This window comes from Aquarana catesbeiana, linkage group LG09 (assembly GCF_042186555.1).
Source record: "Aquarana catesbeiana isolate 2022-GZ linkage group LG09, ASM4218655v1, whole genome shotgun sequence".
Classification (NCBI taxonomy): Eukaryota; Metazoa; Chordata; class Amphibia; order Anura; family Ranidae; genus Aquarana; species Aquarana catesbeiana.
In genome coordinates this window covers 37,440,930-37,460,387 of record NC_133332.1, presented here as the reverse complement: position 1 = coordinate 37,460,387, position 19,458 = coordinate 37,440,930, and the positions used below count along the sequence as shown (strand labels likewise).

The 19,458-nt window shown below is 44.7% G+C and overlaps 1 protein-coding gene across 4 annotated transcripts in view; it reads left to right on the top strand.

The window, feature by feature from the left end:
* The window catches only part of LOC141107520 (class I histocompatibility antigen, F10 alpha chain-like), a 215,687-nt gene that overhangs the window by 159,808 nt on the left and 36,421 nt on the right, over positions 1 to 19,458 (top strand). For all 4 annotated transcript variants that reach the window (XM_073598309.1, XM_073598307.1, XM_073598308.1 and 1 more), the window contains exon 3: positions 8,632 to 8,910. In XM_073598309.1, coding sequence (XP_073454410.1) covers positions 8,632 to 8,910 — 279 coding nt within the window. The remainder of the gene's footprint in view (positions 1 to 8,631; positions 8,911 to 19,458) is intronic.

Sequence of the window (19,458 nt, the reverse complement as noted above, 5' to 3'; positions counted from 1 at the left end):
TCACGTTCTCTGGCCGTTTGAATGGCTGGGCGGTGATGATGTCACTCCTGTGAGTCATGATTGTGGTACAGTGCTCTGAGGGGACAGCTGTCCATTTTCAGCACCGCACACACGTGCAAAGATGTCACCGGCCGCTACAAATGTGAATATCACCTAGATGGTGAATGTTTAGAACATCACTGTACCTACAGGTAAGATTTATTATAGACGTGTAAGTGTAGGTACAAGTGGAAAAGCGGAGTTTACTACCAAATGAAGGCTGGTAATGTACAGTATACACAATATGATTGCTAAATGAAACTATGACGTAAGTCTGTGTGATTTCTTTTTTTTTCCATCGCATTTAACTCCTACCCATAACAAGTTTATACATTGTTAGCGCAGATATCCATAAATCTTCCCATTGCTGTTAGCTCTCTATATGTTTCATGAACAAGGTTCACTTCTTCAGAGTATATTTGCAGAGAATCTAAAATGATACAGTTAACAACTAGGGGTGCACCGAATGGGTTTTTTGGTGCCGAAACCGATACCGAAAATGAAGCTTATTTTTAAAAAAATATTTTTATACAGGAGATGGTCAGAGACTGGGGACGTGGTGCAGGAGATGGTCAGAGACTGGGGACGTGGTACAGGAGATGGTCAGAGACTGGGGACGTGGTACAGGAGATGGTCAGAGACTGGGGACGTGGTACAGGAGATGGTCAGAGACTGGGGACGTGGTACAGGAGATGGTCAGAGACTGCGGACATGGTACAGGAGATGGTCAGAGACTGCGGACATGGTACAGGAGATGGTCAGAGACTGGGGACATGGTACAGGAGATCAATGCAGCCTCACCAGTGCCTGTCAGATGCAGCCTGCATGTGTCCCCAGTGCAGCCAGCCAGTGTCCCCAGTGCAGCCAGCCAGTGTCCCCATTGCAGCCTGTGTCCCCAGCCAGTGTCCCCATTGCAACCAGTGTCCACATTGCAGCCTGCCTGTGCAGGGAGAGGAGAGCTGCCACCGCCTTGTTGATTTGAGCGCCGGGAACATCACAGCTTTCATTTCAATAGCTGTGTGTTCCCCGCTGCGCGCCATCACATAAGCCCCTCCCCCTTGTCCGTGCACTTTGATAGACAGATCACCCGTCCAATCCTGGGACAGGTGATCTGTCTATCAAAGTTCCCTGGACAAGGGGGAGGAGCTGTATGTGACAGCGCAGCGGGGAACACACAGCTATTGAAATGAAAGCTGTGATGTTCCCGGCGCTCAAATCAACAAGGCATTGGCGGCTCTCCTCTCTTCTGAGCTATAGGACAGCCCCATGATGGGTGGCACCAGGGGAGGAGCCCCACACAGGCCCCGCCTCATTTTCGGCTCCATTATCAGCCGTTTTTCTCTTTTGGCAAATTGCCAAAAAGGCCATTTTCAGCCGATATGTTTCGGTGGCCGAAATTTCGGTGCATCCCTAGTAACAACTATTAATACATGATAAAGTATATTACAATGTATAATCCATGTATGATTAATATTCATTACTTACACAAACGTATACAACAAGAGCAGCAAACACACATATAAAATGATTGTTGGACATCCCCCATATGGAGCCGCTGTGTACAAGTCACATGGGGTATTACCCCCAATCCTGCCAAGATGTGTTTAATAATTACACTGATATACAAGGAGAAAGCCTTGGAAAGGAAAGTAACTCAATTTTACCAGAATTGGGTCACTAATAAAGGAAAATGAAGTCCTGAGAATTGGCTCCACTTTCTAAGATAAAGCTTCAGGTCAAAATTGCAACAAAATAATTCCAAATGACGAGGGGGATGTGCGATTATACTTCATAACTTTTCCTGTAACATGTGATAAAGCAATGAGAATGGTGCCACCCCAATCATTATAAATGTATCTCTTTATTGATACCAATAATATAACTTTCCATTCATTGTTTTTTCTATGTAAAATTTTAATGCTTTTTGCATGAAAAACTATCAGATTAAATGATAAGTTTCCATCTTTATTCGGTATCTAAACTGCGCTTTTTGGCTTTCTTCCTGTGAACTGCAGTAGGATCTTGAGATCTCTCTTGCAATTGAGGGAACCGTGTAAAAATAGCCGTCACTACTATGATTGGTGGTTCCCTCTACACCATTGGGACTGCGGAAGGCATGGACTTTTCTTCTTCTTTAGCCAATGATGGAGATAAGTCACACATGTAAAGCAATAATGAGGAGCCCAACTCCTGTCCTGATCACCTATTTTGCATCCAAAATATTGGTGGTTTGCCTTTTTTTACCATCACCGTCATACTGCACTTTGGGGAGACAAATGTGACCTCACCACAAATGTAGGAGAAGTTATCTGCGTTATTTACAGTTTCGAGGGATCTCGGCTTCTGAGGGAAAATATCACACAACTGTTCCTTGGATATGTTGGGCAATGATCTGTTCACAAGTCACCAGATGGAACTGTATGATGTGTAGATCTGACCAAGACAAATGTACCTTACAATAAAAGAACAATAAATTACAGTTCGGTAATCTGTAGGCTCAAAGTGAAGATACATTTATAAATTTCCATGTGGTTCCATTTTCATTGTTCTCCCGTTATGAGGAATCATGATCATCAGACACCTCCCTCCATTGTAGACAGATATACTCGCCTGTCTATAAATCTTTATTGTGAAATATCTTAAAAACTTTACCAAACCAGCACCTTTATCACCTGTTGTAAAAATTAATCAAATAAAATATGTAAGAATTCGCACATTTTATCTCAGAGGTCAATAATTTCCCAAAATTTGTAGACCGGTTTTATCCAACAGCTTCGTGAAGCCGTCTACAAAGGTAAGTACAATATACTGTATATACAATATATACATGTGTATACAGTATATAGGCAGGTAATAACATTGCCCATAGTACTTGACATTACCTACCCCATACAGACTTCCATATAGATTGAGATCCGTCTCTTCTGTTACATGTTTCAAAAAAAGGAGATTTGTATCTGCAATAGCAGCAAAAAAGAGTGTGCTATGTGTATAAGGTCCAAAAATGACTCCTCCAAGGATCCCAATTACCATAAGGCTCGGTTCACATATATGCAGTGCAGAAAATGCAGCAAATGTGTGTTTTCTGCACCGCATTGAAATTACACTGTGTTCATGCGATCAACAGGGGGTGTCAATGTTAATTAAATGACACCCTAAAATGGTTTGCAAAACGCAAACACAATTGGATCACATGGATGTGAACTCCCATGCGTTCCGAATTCAGTGCGGGGGGAAAAAGGGCCCTACACCTATTTTTGTGCAGATTTGGTGTGATGTGAGCCACACAAATGAATAGCTCAAATTGCACCGCACACACATCACATGTGATTTGTACAGGAATGTGGTGCGATTCCCGTGTGAATTACATGCGATTTGTTGCACCGCAGATATATGAACCCAGGTTAACTCTATTGATGGTGCCAGTAACTATAATATATGATGTCATACCTGAGGAACAAAATATGTGACTATTTTACACTGCTCCATAGGATGTAATTCTGACATATAACAATGTCCTCATATACTGTAAGATCTGATGCTGGCCCCTCTATAAATGTCATATTACTCTATATATGGATTCTAAAAAAGTCAGGGAAATTCATATAGGCAGATTTACTTCATGGGATCCCTTGTCCATCTTCCGGTGTGATTTTAGGGCTCATTCACACTATATGCAGTGACAGGACACACAAGAAGCCATTGTTTCCTATGTGTTCCGTTCTTTCACACTTCAATGCAGCACATGACTGTACTGCAGGGTGTTAGGAGATAAATGCAGACATACTGCGTTTTATTGCAGCGCACTTTGCTGAATCGCACGACAATGTGCAACAACGCAGCGCATCACACTATGTACATTGCTGTGAATGAAGTGTACCTTTTGTACCCTTTACATAAAGTTTATACAAAAAAAAAAATCAATAGTGTGATGCGCTGAATCGCGTACCACACTGCAACCTACCACAGCCGGTGTTCCAGCAAAATAGACAATTCATCAAGATCTCCCAATTACGTTACTTCCGGTTACTGTAAACCGTCAATAATTGGAGATTTCGATGACTTGCTGTTTTGACACAACACCGGAAACCGCATACCGTCCGGTACATTGTATTATGAGTGGATATTGTTAGTCCGCTCCGATACTAACCAACAAAATGGCCGTTGGCGGCGACAACTTTTTCCTCATTATCAGTTGTCGTGTCAAAACAGCAAAGTCTTTGTGTAGCGGGGTGTACACGATTGCCGGTGTTGTGTCAAAATGGCAAGTCATTGAAATCTCCAATTACTGACGGTTTACAGTAACCGGAAGTGACGTGATTGGAGATCTTGATGAATTGTCTATTTTGACAGAACAGGAAGGGAGAGATGCAGGAGAGGTGAATCGCTCTGACAGCTCTGTGTTATTGTGTGATCCCGGCCTTCCATAAATCATATCCTCCTATTTCTGTATGAGATATAAATGTGCTTCCAGTATTCCTCCCAATCAGTAGATGTCCTTCTAAAGACTCGGCACCTCATATACATGAGATATGTGATCTGTTTATTCACTCAGATCAGGAATGTCCTCATAAAGGAAGATCTGATGTCCTCACATCTATACATCAAGTTCCTCCAGTATATAAAATGTACATTATATCTCATATATACTCCATGGGGGAGGAAAATGTGTTTACAAGTGAAGATCAATGGAGAAATGTCTGATATCTACACATGAATGTTATATACTTGTTATGGGTATAAATGAAGAGGGATTATAAATAATCATCCAGGTTTATGTCATAGTGTGATGTAGAACATATTGTGTACATTACCGGCCTTTCCTCTATATAGTACATGGAGGTTTTTATACATTCTTTATTATAAGAAGTCAGGCTCTATACAGCATAAATAATGCTAAACATACAAATACAGAATATAAAATCTGGAAGTAATACTGCAGTGGATTCTGAGCACAGATAATAATAATGTGTTATAGAGGTAGATCAGGGGGGTCCGACCTTTTCACCTTCCTGGGTCACATTGGAAGAAGAGGAATAGTCTCGGGCCGCACATAAAATACACAATCAATAAGGAGAGATGATGAGGAGTTCCTCCTGCGGCTCTCAGCGGGGAGGTGCGGCTGCTGACCCCGTTCACTATAATGAAAGGTCACCGGCAGCCGCACCTATTCCCGGCTCCCTACACAGCCAGCGATTACCTGCGGTGATTACTGCTGGACGCAGACAAAGTGTGTATAGGAGTGGCCTAGTGAAAGTTCGGACTTAAATCCCATTGAGATGCTGTGACATGACCTTAAACAGGCCGTTCATGCTGGAAAACCCTCCAATGTGGATTAAAACAATTCTGCAAAGAAGAGCCAAAATTCCTCCACAGCGATGTGAAAGACTCATTGCCAGTTATCACAGATGCTTGATTGCAGTTGTTGCCGCCAAGGGTGACACAACCAGGTATTAGGTTTAGGGGGCAATTACTTTTTCACATAGAGCCAGGCAGGTTTGGACAGCTTTTTTCCTTAATAAATGAAATTTTTATTTATAAACTGCATTTTGTATTTACTCGGGTTATCTTTGTATACTATTAACATTTGTTTCAATCATTTAAGTGTGACAAATATGTAAAAAAAAAAAAAGAAAAATCAGGAGAAAATCCTTTTTCCCAGCTCTGTAATGTGCACTCAGGTGACATGAGCATTGTATATACAGTATATACTATGGGGGAGGGGAGACAACACCTGGTGACTACATATTGTAGGGGAACACTTACAGATAAAGTGGTAGGTACCCCTGTGAGTGCGCAGAGCTTACAATCAAACTTACCTGTAGGTACATTGAATGTCTCCTAAACGTTCCCCCTTTAGGAGATATTCACAATGGGCGATGACATCATCTACACATGTGCAGTGACACTCCGCATTCACAGACACACAGTTTGGTGTGGAATGTAGAGCACCACACGCATGCGCAGGAGTGACGTCATCACAGCCCAGACATTCAATGGTCGGAGCCTGCAAACCCGGAAGAAAGACGGGATCAAGATGGAAGCCTCTGCAGTGGTGACAGAGCGCCACTAGAGGGCATCATTTCTAAGGTGAGTTTGTGGTGCATACTAGGGCATTATGACAAAAACCTGAAGGGGGCAGATTTTTTTTTTTGTTCACAACCTCTTTAAGAATCCCATTTGTGATGATCATCATGTCTGCATCCTGCTTTATAATACTTATGAATATTCATATTGTATAATATCTCTTATCTGAAGACTGTGGGGGGGTTTAGCCTTATTTTTATTTTTTTATATTAGGTGGACCATACAAGATAAAACATTAGGACTTTTTTTTTTCTTAATATGACAAATGTGACAAATGTATCTGCAAAACACTCCAGAGTTGGTTAAAAATATTCTGTAATTTATAATGTTTTTCCTAAACTCTTTACATTTATTTTTTTTTAAACTGCTGTCCAAATGTCACAAACATTTGCACAACCATCACAAATAATCCCTCATTATTGTGTCTAATATGTTTAGTTTCTATGATCATCGGCTCCATTTAGTGTCCATGATATGTAGTATTTTCCTGAAATACCTCAAACAGGAAAATGCTATATTATGGCCACCAGGTGGAGCTGATGATCATAAAACACATATTAGGGATTCTTTGCTGGTTGTGCTTGTGACATTCGTACAGCAATTTTTTTTAATAACAAAACTATATCTTCTAATTGTATAATAGCTTCTTGTGCATGTATTGGGAATGGATGGATTTGGAGAAATGACAATGTATAATTATTTATTGGTAGATGATGAAGAATATTAGTGTATCTTTCAGTAAGGAGATGATAAGCTCCGGGTTCACACCAGAATGTGGCTCAGGAAACCTGCAATCTGTTTGTGTTTCCCGCACTGTGTTCAGATTGCACTGCCCTTGTGATCTGCAGCGGGTGTCAGTGCTCTGATAATGACACAACAAATACAGGTCACAAACGCAGAGCATTTGTCTGCATCAGATCACACGGTATAAAAATACTATGTGATCCGGTTGCAGTGCGTTTCCAGAAGTAGAGCATGCAGTACTTTGGTGCGATGTAGGGAAATTTGAGCCAATTCCAAATGAATCGACTCAAATCACACTGCACTGAATCGCATGTGAATTGCACAGGAATTTAGTGTGCATCCCTGTGTGATTCATAGGTGATTCCTGTGCGATTCAGAGGTGATTCTTGTGTGATTTCATAGTGTGAACCCAGACTTAGTACAAACTCAATCTGTATAAATCGGTATAATTAGTGAGATATCACTCACATCGAGTATAAAGACAAGTACACACCATCAGTTTTCTTGTTAAACCCAGCGGGATAAATGAAAAAAAACCTCAAGAGCTGAGGAGGAGATCCTGTACTAACAATCTAATGTTAGTACAGTGATCTCCCTGCTGAGCTATTTTGTTCTGACAAAGTATCTTCTGTATATTTTTTGGAGAATATTTCACGTGATAAAATGCCCAATTTGAGTATCTGGGGTGTCATATAGAATAATGGCTCCCAAACGCATGTTGCACATTTTTGTGCGATTTTCCAGTGTATCAGAATTGTACGACTGCCAGTAATTCAGATGTGAATGGGGCCCTATAATAGAGCTTCCCCGGGCCCCTCCCCCTCCTTGTCCCCCCGGATGATATGGATGGAAATCAGGATTCAGATCTATGAAGAGAAGGTAGACAGACGGACATCAGACATCTCACAGATGGATTCATTAGATGCTCTTCAGTCCTGGTTCACATTCATGAGATTTCACATGTCAAATCGGCAGCTATTGACCCGAGCCTAAGGCTTCAATATCTGATATTTACAATAAGAAATATGTCGGCATTTCTGATCTTTAGGCTGAACTCACACAGTGCAGTGATCGGCGATTTTCTGCATTGTAAAATACCAGACACCACAATTGTTGCCTGTGAACCTCATTCACACTGTAATGTACCCCAGAGCTGTGCTGATGGTGTATCTGTATAATATCATTCCTCAGTATTGTACAATGGATTCATCCCCCTCCCCCCTATAGGATGGAACGTTCCTTGTCTCTCTGACAGACTTGGTGTTTGATTGGTTGAGGGGAAACATTAGCCAATAAGCTGGATGAAGACCTTTCATCGGATTGGATGTTGGGGTGATTGACAGCTCAGAGCGTCCAATCAGTGATCAGCAGCTTCTCAGCGATCTCCTAGCTGTACAGATTTCTCCCATGATGTGTTTTGTCTCCATTCCTATTGGTTCTTCCAGTCATGTGACCCGGTTTCCTCAGGTGGATTAGCGCTCCATCCCGGGGTGATTGTACACAGCGGTAGGGGGGAGCAGGATGGCGGATCCCTCTTACTCTGCTTCTCATGATGTGTCTGAGGGGGGATTGCTGGGACTTGTAGTTCACCCCGTTCTACAGATGATTGGGGGGATGGTGAGTGTAGAAATATACAGAGTGATGCTCAATGTCTGTACTATAATACACTATACATGTCATGTGATCACACACCCCGCCCACCACATATTACACACATCACTTCCTCTGATCCCAGGTCACATCTTCCTCTTCTCTCTGCAGGGATCCATATTGTACAGTGGATGTACGGCTGTGAGCTGAGAGATGACGGCACCACTGAGGGGTATGATCAAGATGGATATGATGGGAGAGATTTCATGTCTCTGGACACACAGAGAGGGATCTATATCCCGACCATGAATGAGGCTCAGATCACCGCACAGAGATGGAACAGTCCGGAGATGAGAGAGGGGGAGAGACAGAAGAATTATCTGGAGAATATCTGTATTCCGGCACTGAAGAAATACATAGAGTACGGGAGAGAAGATCTGGAGAGGAGAGGTGAGCGCACACTATATATACATTGTATTATATACATCCTCTGTATACTCTCTATACATTCTATCTGTATACACAGCACCTCCTACAGAAGGCATGTCCAAAGTCGGTTTATCTAAACCAGCCTTTATCAGCCAGTGTGCCGCGGGATCAGGGCTGTCAGATGAGCCCGATCTCCCGGTCTCCCGATCTCCCGATCTCCGGTCTCCTGATCTCCCGATCTCCAGAACTGTACATCGGCACTGTGAGAAGCTCCGGCAGCATCAAAAGTGAAAGTAAAATGCAGGGAGTGTGCTGTGCTCTCTGCTTCCCCCTACAGTGCAGTACCTGGCTGAATGAGGAAGCTGGAAAGGTACAGTACTGTGCTAGAAGCTAGAGTCATTTTAAAAGGGCTTTATACATGTGTGTGTCTGTATATGTGTGTGCCTGCGTCTCTATGTGTGTGTATGTATGTGCGTGTGCATGTTTCTGTATGTATGTGTGTGTGCATGTGCGTGTGTCTGTATGTGTGTGTGTGTGTGTACATGTGTCGCTTTTCAGAGGCATTTGACAGGTGGTAAAGAGGCATTATGTTGCCTCCTCACCACCTGTTTTAAGCCCGTAAATGCAGCATCACTATACCACAACCATGCAATGCACACAGTTGAGAGATAGTTGCAGTGCAGCCCCATTCAGCCTGGGTATACCTCCAGCTGCAGCCACAGCATGTGTACACCCCCAGCTGCTCCCTCTGCAGCTAAAGGGGGAGAAGTTGGGGGTGGTAAAAACAGCTTAACCATGTGGTTTTACTGCCCCTCCAGCCTGACATGTGAACAAGCCCTTGGTTCACATCTGTGTAGCTGCGTGCTGCATGTAGGGCAGCCCATTCATTTAAATGGGCTTCCCTACCCACAAAAATGCAGGGAAAGAAGTCCCTGACCTTTTTTTTTTTTTTTAATTGCACTGCACCAAAAGCACCCCACGTTTTCCAATGTGTGGGGTACCATTAAGAATTAATGGTACCCCTAAAGAGCCGAGCATTCGTCTGCGTGTCGGGAACGAGCGCAACAAAGGCAAGAGAATTCTTGTTGGGCAGTGTATTAGTGCTCGAACGAACACACTTAGACCAAATTTTAATGGTTCAAAGAATGTCAGGCAAAATGGTCGGCCCTCACACATGTTCACTTCATCAAATCTGGCCCTCTTTGAAAAAAGTTTGGGCACCCCTGTCCTACAGCATCACACACTCCTCCCACTTCTCTGATAAACCACACCCACTGACAGCGGAAACCACGCCCACTCCTAATAAGACCCAATACAGCCTGGATAATCCTAGGCCCAGAAGTGGGTGGGGTTTAATAAAGTGGGCGTGTCTTCTCATCCCACCAACAGGGACTCTCCCTCCCAGTCTGTGTCCATTCATGTCTTCCAGTCTGTAGATGTCGGGATCTGTCCGGTCACATCGGTAAGCATTGGGGTGATGTAAGAATAATCTCCCCTCCCCCGCAATGACTCCTCCAGGATCTCCCCAGAGATCAGTCACCTCTATACATCTTCTCTTCCTGTGACTGCTTCCATCACACATGTCCCCCCGAGTGTTCATCCCCCCAGTATGATCCGCTCCCTGCACCCCCATACTGGGAGAGTTATCAGGATTTCTACATGTCATAGGAGAACCTCCAACACTGAGTGTATAATACACCATACAATGTGTGCGATCTACACACCATACAATACACAACAATCCACACCTAGAAATGTCCAACAAGTGTCTCTCCACCCAACACTGAATTGTGTCTAAAATAAAAGATTTATCAATTGTTCCTCCCTAGAAGGAGAACTAATCCCCGGATCACACTCCGCAATTTCCCACTCACCAAAGTCATCAAAGTTATCAGAGACTTTACTGATCAACATTCCTATCACTTTGATGGATCGATGTCACATTCTTCAATCATAAACATGCGTCACACATCGGGCTTCCCGGTCACTTGAACAGGCCGCCCCACACACAACAAACGTCCCAAAGTATCTCCAGAACATTTCAGTCTTGGAGTGTCGGGTTTTTTTCAGTGAATGTTTTGGTGCATTTTGTAGCAAATTTTGTGACTCAGCAAAACGCACATCTGCTACCCGTGATTGGGGTGTCATTAACAATGAGGCTGTATTTACATCTGTGTGTTTCCCAATGTGTGGCAACCCGCACAGAAAACGCATGATTTACCGCACATTCCAGGAATGTCCTGCAAACGCACATCATGCTTGTGTCACCATAATGGGAGGACAAGTGCAATGCATCTTCCCGGAATGTGCTGCAAAGTGCATCTTCTGTGCTGGTTGCTCTGCAGATACAAGTAGAGCCTAAATGGTAACACAAGCATGACACACATTACCACACGTTTTCAAAATAAATGAACGGCAAAGCATGTATTTTCTTGTTGCCATGCATTCATAAACACGCAGATGCAAACAAATCATAACACAAGTGCAACGCATGTGAAACGCACTGCAAAGCATGCATTTTCTGGCTGGTTGCCGTGCATTTGGAAACACACAGATGCAAACTAATGGTAACATAAGCGCATTGCCACGTGTTTTCTGTGCGGGTTGTCACGTGTTTTGAAATGCGCAGATGAGAACGAAGCCTAAATGGTACTACAAGTGTAACAGACATTGCCATGCGGGTTGTCATGCGATTATAAACAGACAGAAGAAAATGAATGGTAACACAAGCATGACACACATTTCCACGTGTTTTTAAAATGCAAGGCAAAGTGCGTGTTTTCTGTGCAGGTTTCCGCGTGTTTTTGAAACAAATGGCAAAGCATGCGTTTTACTTGCGAGTTGTCATGCATTCAGAAATGTGCAGATGTGAACAAATGGTATCGTAAGCATGATGTGCGTTGCTTTGCGTCTTCAAAAAGCAAGGCAAAGCACGCATTTTCTGTGCAGGTTGCTGTGGGTTTGGAAATGCGCAGATGAGAATGCAGCCTAGATGGTAAGGCAAAGCTGACGCACATTGCCGTCTGTTTTTAAAATGCACGGCAAAGTGTACATTTTCTTGCAAGTTGCCATGCGTTTGGAAACGCACGTGTGTACGAATGGTAAAGCAAGCGTGACACGCATTGCCGCATGCTTTTAAAATGTGTGGCAAAGCGTGCGTTTTCTTGCTGGTTGCCATGCACTTGAAAATTGGGCAGATGCAAACAATTGGTAACACAAGCGCATTGCCACGTGTTTTCTGTGCGGTTGTGACAAGTTTGGAAACGCACAGATGAGAACGTGGCCTAAATGGTAACGGAAGCGTGACGGATACTGCCGAGTTTTTTGAAACGCAGGGCAAAGCATTCATTTTCTTGTGGGTTGCCACACATTTGGAAAGGTGCAGGTGGAAACTTATGGTAATGCGATGCGCATTGCAGTGTTTTTCAGAGACGTTCATCAAATTGTGCATTTTCTTCCGAGTTGTGCGTTTGGAAAACTCATATTTAGGAGCAGCACACAAAGACTAAATTCACATTCAGGAGAGGAGTGTTTTGACAGAAAAATGCCAAACGCAGCAAAAATGCACCTAAATGTTAGGAGCGCTTAGCACTTCAGCAATTTTTTATTTCGATGGATGGAATAAATATTCTGGCCAATGAAATGAATAAACACCCAAAGTACTTGACACAGGTAAATGTGTGTAATTGTGGTTCACACCTTTACCAGCATTTTTTATTTTTTTGCTGCCAGAAGAAAAACATCCAGGGCAGCTGTTCTCGGCGTCCAGTGTGCATGTAACCTACCGCAAGCTCAACGCACTTTGCCTCATGTTTTCAAAACGCACAGCAAAGCATTTTCTATGTGGGTTGCCGTGCATTCGGAAAAGCACAGATGCAAATGCAGCCTATATGGCACTGTAAGCATGACGCGTATTTGGTGGGCGTTGCCGTGCATTTTCAGTGCAGGTTGCGTGCGATCAGAGTAATGCTGCCTAAATGGCAATGCAAGCGGGATGTGCGTTTCCTGTAAGTTTCCTAAATGTGGGTTGCTGCCTGTTCACAAATGTACAGATGTGAATTCAGGGTAACTGTTAATGACGCCCCAATCACGGTTGGCAGATTTGTGTTTTGCTGCTAAAATGCGCGAAGTACCACGACTGAAAAAGTTCTTGCGTTACTTTGTGGAATTTGTCGCACGTTGGGAAGCCCATTCAAGTAAATCAGCTGCCCTATACGTGATATGTGTTTACATGTGGAAAACAGGCAAAAAAATAAAAACATGAGCGGGAATGTGCGTTTCTGCTACGCAAAAGTCTGTTTGGGATGTCCTAGGGAGGAATTTTTTAGGGAACAAGAATGACCAGGGAGGTGAGGGTTTAATAAATGCTGCCTAAGAAGTCACTGCAATTAAAGCGATAGATAAACCGCATCGGAAAAGAAAAAAAATCAGGTCCCGGGCAGTTTAACCGCTTGCCGACCAGCCGCCGCAGTTATACTGCAGCAGAATGGCACGGGCAGGCGAATCGCCGTCATGTTACGTCGGCTCCAAAGGCAGCCACTAGGCCGCCCGCTGCTCACCCCCGGAGCCGATGCGAGTGCCCGGCCGTCTCAATGATCGACAGGCTCCTGCGATCGCTCGTAACACGGAGAGGGGAGAAGTGACAGATCGTCTTCATACAGAGTATGAACAGCAATCTGTCATCTCCCCTACGCAGTCCCCTCCCCCCTTCAGTTAGAACACACACTAGCAAACACAATTAACCCCTTGATCGCCCTCTAGTGTTAACCTCTTCACTGCCAGTGACATTTTCACAGTAATCAATGCATTTTTATAGCACTGATCTCTGTATTAATGCCAATGGTCCCAAAAATTTGGCAAAATTGTCCGATGTGTCCGACATAATTTTGCAGTCATGATAAAAATCACAGATCGCAGCCATTAGTAGTAAAAAACTAATAATAAAAATGCTATAAAACTATCCCCTATTTTGTAGATGCTATAACTTTTGCGCAAACCAATCAATATACGCTTATTGCGATTTTTTTTTTTTTTTTTTTTTAACAAAAATATGTAGAAGAATACATATCAGCCTAAACTGAGGGAAAAAAAAGTTTTTTTAAAAAAAGAAAGGTGGGGATATTTATTATAGCAAAAAGTACAAAATGTTGTGTTTTTTTTTCTTCAAAATTGTCGCTCTTTTTTTGTTTATAGCGCAAAAAATAAAAACCACAAAGATGATCAAATACCACCAAAAGAAAGCTCTTTTTGTGGGAATAAAAGGACGTCAATTTTGTTTGGGTGCAACGTTGCACGACCGCACAATTGTCAGTTAAAGCGACGCAGTGCCGAATCGTAAAAAGTGCTCTGGTCAGATGGTCAGAAAGGGGGTAAATCTTCCGGGGCTGAAGCAGTTAAAGTGATAATAAAATCTCAGGTTTTTTTGTTTAAAATACCAATTATATCATACTTACCCGCTCTGTGTAATGGTTTTGCACAGAGCAACTCAGATCCTCCACTTCTCGGTTCCCTCTTCGATGTTCCTGGCCCCTCCCTCCTGCTTCCCACAGTAAGCAGCTTGCTATGGGGGCACCGAAGCTGAGCCGCTTTGTGTGTCCATTCAGACACGGAGCAGCAGCTCGGCCCCACCCCCTCTCTCCTCATTGGCTCACTGACTTTGATTGACAGGAGAGTCCCGGACAGCCAAGTCTCTCGTGCAACATCGCTGGATCGAGATGGGGCTCAGGTAAGTATTTAGGGGGACTGCTGCACACAGAATGCATTAAAATAAAAAGCGGTATGCCTTTAGAACCGCATAATGCATCACATACTAGCACATTTTGCAGGACTTACTTGAAAACAAAACTGCATCTAAATGTAATATCTCCTAAACAGTTCTCATTTAGGAGATATATTTATAGTACCTACAAGTAAGTCTATAATAAGGCCCCTTTCACACATGCGGACCGTATGTCCGTATTTCATCCATCCGTTTTCGGATGAAATACGGACATACATGCATCCCTATGGGATAGCGGGTGTCAGCGGATGTACATCCGCTGACACCCGATGTTGTCCGGCTCCGCTCTCGTCAGATTCTGCGGACGGAAGAAAATCCTATTTTTCTATCCGTCTGCAGACGGTCTGTGTTCCTCCGATCCCCCATAGGGGAGAGCGGAGATCTGACAGGGCGGTCCCTGCACAGTGTGCGGGTCCTGCCCTGTCATCTGCCGGCTCAGCTGGGGAAAGCGGAGCGATCCCCGCTGAGCAGCGGATCAACACGGATCCGTCCCGTGTGAAAGGGGCCTAAGGCTTGCCTATAGGTAAAAATTATACATGGGAGTTTACTCCCACATTTACCGCTTACAGACTGGAAGATTTGGCTCCTAACCAGTCCATTTTTTGCGATATGGCAATGCATCAGTTTAACTGACAAATGCGCGGTCATGCAGCGCTGTACCCAAACAAAATTTACATCCTTTTTTCCCACAAATAGAGCTTTCTTTTGGTGGTATTTGATCACCTCTGCGGTTTTTATTTTGTGTGCTATAAACAAAAAAAACATTTTTTTTTACTTTCTGCTATAATAAATATCCCCAAAATGTTTTTAAAAAACAAATTTCTTTATCCAGATAATGCAGATATATATTCTTCTACATATTTTTGGTAAAAAAAAATCACAATAAGTGTATATTGATTGGTTTGCACAAAAATTATAGCATCTACAAACTATGGGAATGTTTTATGGCTTTTTATTTTTTTTTTACATTTTTTTGTACTAGTAATGGCGGTGATTTGTGATTTTTTAGCGGTACTACGACATTGCGGCGGACAGATCGGACACTTTTGACACATTTTTGGGACCATTGACATTTATACAGCGATCAGTGCTATAAAAATGCACTGGGTTTAACAGTAGGGGGCGATCAAGGGGTTAAATGTGTTCCCTTGTTAGTGTTTCTAACTGTATGGGGATAAGACTGACTGGGGGAGAAGACATATCAATGTTCCTACTTACTAGGAACAAACAATATGTCTCCTCTCCCCTGACAAAACAGGGATTTGTGTGTTTACACACACAAATCCCCATTCTAGCTCGTTCCTGCAATCGCGGGTGGCTGGGGGAGATCGCGCCCGCCGGCCTTGCACATCGGTTCCCCCACGTGGTGCGGGCAGCTCTTAAAGGGGAAGACTTACCCGAACGGCGATTCATGGGAATGCGCCACTTAGCCAATGTATATATTTCGTTTGGTTACAGCATTGCATGACCGCGCAATTAGCAGTTAAAGCGACGCAGTGCCAAATTGTAAAAAGTGCTCTGGTCAGGAAGGGGGTAAATCCTTCCGGGGCTGAAGTGGTTAACACATATGACCGGGCGCCTATAACCCTTGTCAGTGTTATCCCTGGACAACAGCCCCCACTTCAGTGGAGAGGAGGATCTTTCTTGGGAGCCTTACCCCCACTTTCCAGTAGGAATGGTAAGTAGATGCCCCCTCCGGGGATGCGGTGTGGGGCGCGGGTACTCCCTGGGATGGTCGGTCCTTCGAGTTACCTCCTCCCCCTCTGCCCTGGTCTGTCTCACACTCCTTCCCCTCCCAGACCCCTTCTACCTTGCCTGCCTACAATGGGTATTGCATGTCCTACCTGGATCCCTCTATGGGCTTGCAGTCTCCTGGCAATCTGCAGGTGTGGGGTGGTCTGAGTCCTCTGGTCCTGTGGGGGGGCAGGGTAAGGTGTGGGCTTGCTTGGTCCCTGACAGCATGCTGTATGCTGCCTGGAGCTCCTGGTGACCTGCATGTAGCAGGTTTGAGTCCCAGCTTGCCTGCTTCAGGGGCTGGAGTTCCAAATTGGGCCCCCCGTGGCGGGCTTTCCAAAAATTTAGGCTGCGCCCTACTCGGCTGGCTCCATCGCCCACAATCTTCATTTTGGGCGCCCGCTCACATTATCTGGGGCAGCACAGCGCCGCTTCCTGGGGGGGTAAATTGGCTGGAAGCACTCGCCTTCCTCTTGATGTGGCCTCTGGTGGTGGATCCAATTGCGTGACACCCTTTTTGTGTGGCATGACTGGCGGACATTTTACTGGAACCCAGCCAACACCTGGGACATTACTGGCTGCATAGCCTTCCTTGCCATGCTACCCGCAGCCCAGTCTCTGCCCCATGTAGGGGTGGTGTGCTGGGCACGATGTACCGCCGCAGATTTACCTGGGTGTCGGACTGCTTATTCACTGCATTGCTGGCTGCTGCTCAGCTGTTTGCCTATAGGCTTTACCCCTGCTGACCCTTGGTGTGCTGTCCACTACACTCGACTGGAGCTGAAGGGCCATTATACTGTTCTGCGGTCTGTGGTAGACGGGTCCTCTTTCTCTGTCTTGGCACAGGAGGGGCCCTTGGTGGGTGCTGTCATCGCAGCCAATGCTTCAAATTGGAGACTCTGGGTGGGGTATCAGATGAGGTGCTTGTCCCTCTTAGACACAGGTCTAATGAGATCTTTCCGTACCCCGAACATTGTGACAGACCTGTCTAAAGGGGTGGGAGTGTCCAGGGCGTCCATTGGTACTTCTCAGGAACTTGCAGTTCTTCCCTTTTTAGGAGCCCCTTCTGAGGAAGTGCATTTCTCCTTCAGTGAGGGATCCACATGTTTCGTTGTATAATAAAGCCCCGGTGATTCTGGGAGAGGAATTGTCCATCCTTTAAGGATCCCGTGGACTGCAAAATTGAATTGGTCGCGCGTGCCAGGCTCCCTTTTGCTGGGTTGCCATTGTGACCAGTGTTGGCCACAAGCAAAGGCCAAAAGTCTGTGACAGATCTGACGTCTTGTCTAGTTCCCCGGGCATATGTTGCCCTGGCGGACCAGTTGATCCAGGGGCTCCAATACATTCATGCCTCTCCCTGGATGCTGCTTTATTTCTTTCAAAGCTCTCCGTTTCAACAGGGTTCTTCAGCGAGTCTTGTGGCTCTAAGGTTGGTCTGCAAACCAGACTTTGAAGGAGGCCTTGTCGGACCTGCCCTTTTTTAGGGAGACCCTCTGTTTGGGGCTATGCTGGATGATATTATCAAGCACCCTATGGGTGGCAAATGTACCTTCCTTTTCTCAGACCAAGAAGGGAAAGGAACCGCATAGGAGGGCTGGGCTGACCTTCACGGCACATAAGCGGATATTTAGTTCCCTTGGGTGCTAGTCTAAGAGCTCCAGCCATTCAAGACTCCCGCCGGTGGCACCATGCGCCCCTGGCCTCAGCCCGCAAATAATTCCTCCCCAGCATGAGGATTTGGCCCAATTTATTTCCAGGGTGAGGGGTCACCTTCATTGCTTTCTGGGCCCTTGGACTCTCATACCTGACAAGTGGGTCATGCAAAATCATTATTTTGGGCTACAAAATAGAAGTATTTTCTTTTTGCCAATTTGTGGTGCTCTCCGGCATGTCTGCGGCCTCTGTATGGGGCTTAGTAGGATCTGCTCCTTCGGGGAGTGATTGTTCCAGTGTCCAAGTCAAAGCGTTTCCGGGTATTGTACTCCAATTTTCTTTGTGAGTTTGCATGTAGGTTTTAGGTCTGATGGTGGCTACCTTCGGAGCAGTTTCATATTACCAGTTCCATACAAGAACACTTCAGAAGGTACTGTATATACTCCAGTATCAGTCGAGTTTTCCAGCACATTTTTTTGCGCTGAAAGTGCCCCCTCGACTTATACTCGAGTCAAGCACTTTTCTGCAGCAAAAAATTTCATTTTCCGAACCGTCTTTGGGGCCCCGTATCTCAGGGCCACTTAGAGCTAGGAAGCCCAAATTTGGTGTGCAAACCCAGTAGAACTGGTACCATAACATATCCAAAGCTGGAGTTCCTAGCCCTAAGTGGCCCTGAGATACGGGGCCCCAAATTGGTTCGGAAATTGTCATTCTCTGCTGCAGAAAAGTGCTTGACATTTTCTGAACCGATTTTGGGGCCCCGTATCTCAGGGCCACTTGGTTCTAGAAATCCCAGCTTTGGATATTTTATGGTGCTAGTTCTACTGGGTTTGCACACCAAATTTGGGGTTCTTAACACTAAGTGGCCCCGAGATACGGGGCCGCAAAATTGGTCAACTGTGTCCATCTGCAGCAATGTCATTTCGGGACACTTTGGGTTCAGAGACCCCAAATTTTGGCTGCAGCTAGGGGGCATCTAGGAACACTTAACTACCGAGTTTGAAGTTCAGGGGACCTATGGCTGAAAATGGGCACAGTGAGGCATGCAAATGGACACAGTGAGGCTGCAAATGGGCATTGTTGACCCTCTTTTCCACTTACAGTAGCTGTGCATTTCTCACCCTCGTCTTATACTCGGGTCAATACGTTTTTCCCATTTTTTTTGTGGTAAATTAGGGCCTTGACTTATACTCGGAACGACTTATACTCGAGTATATACGGTACTCCTATCCCTATAGCACAGGTCTTCTGCTTCCTTAGAAATTCACATTTACCTGGAACAGGTGAGGAGGACCTTTCTTTTCTGGTGGCTGCGGTATCCGACTCTACGGAATGGAAAGTCTTTCCTTCCCCTTCGATGAACTGTGGTCTTAACGGGTGCCAGCCTTTTGGGCTGGGGCGGA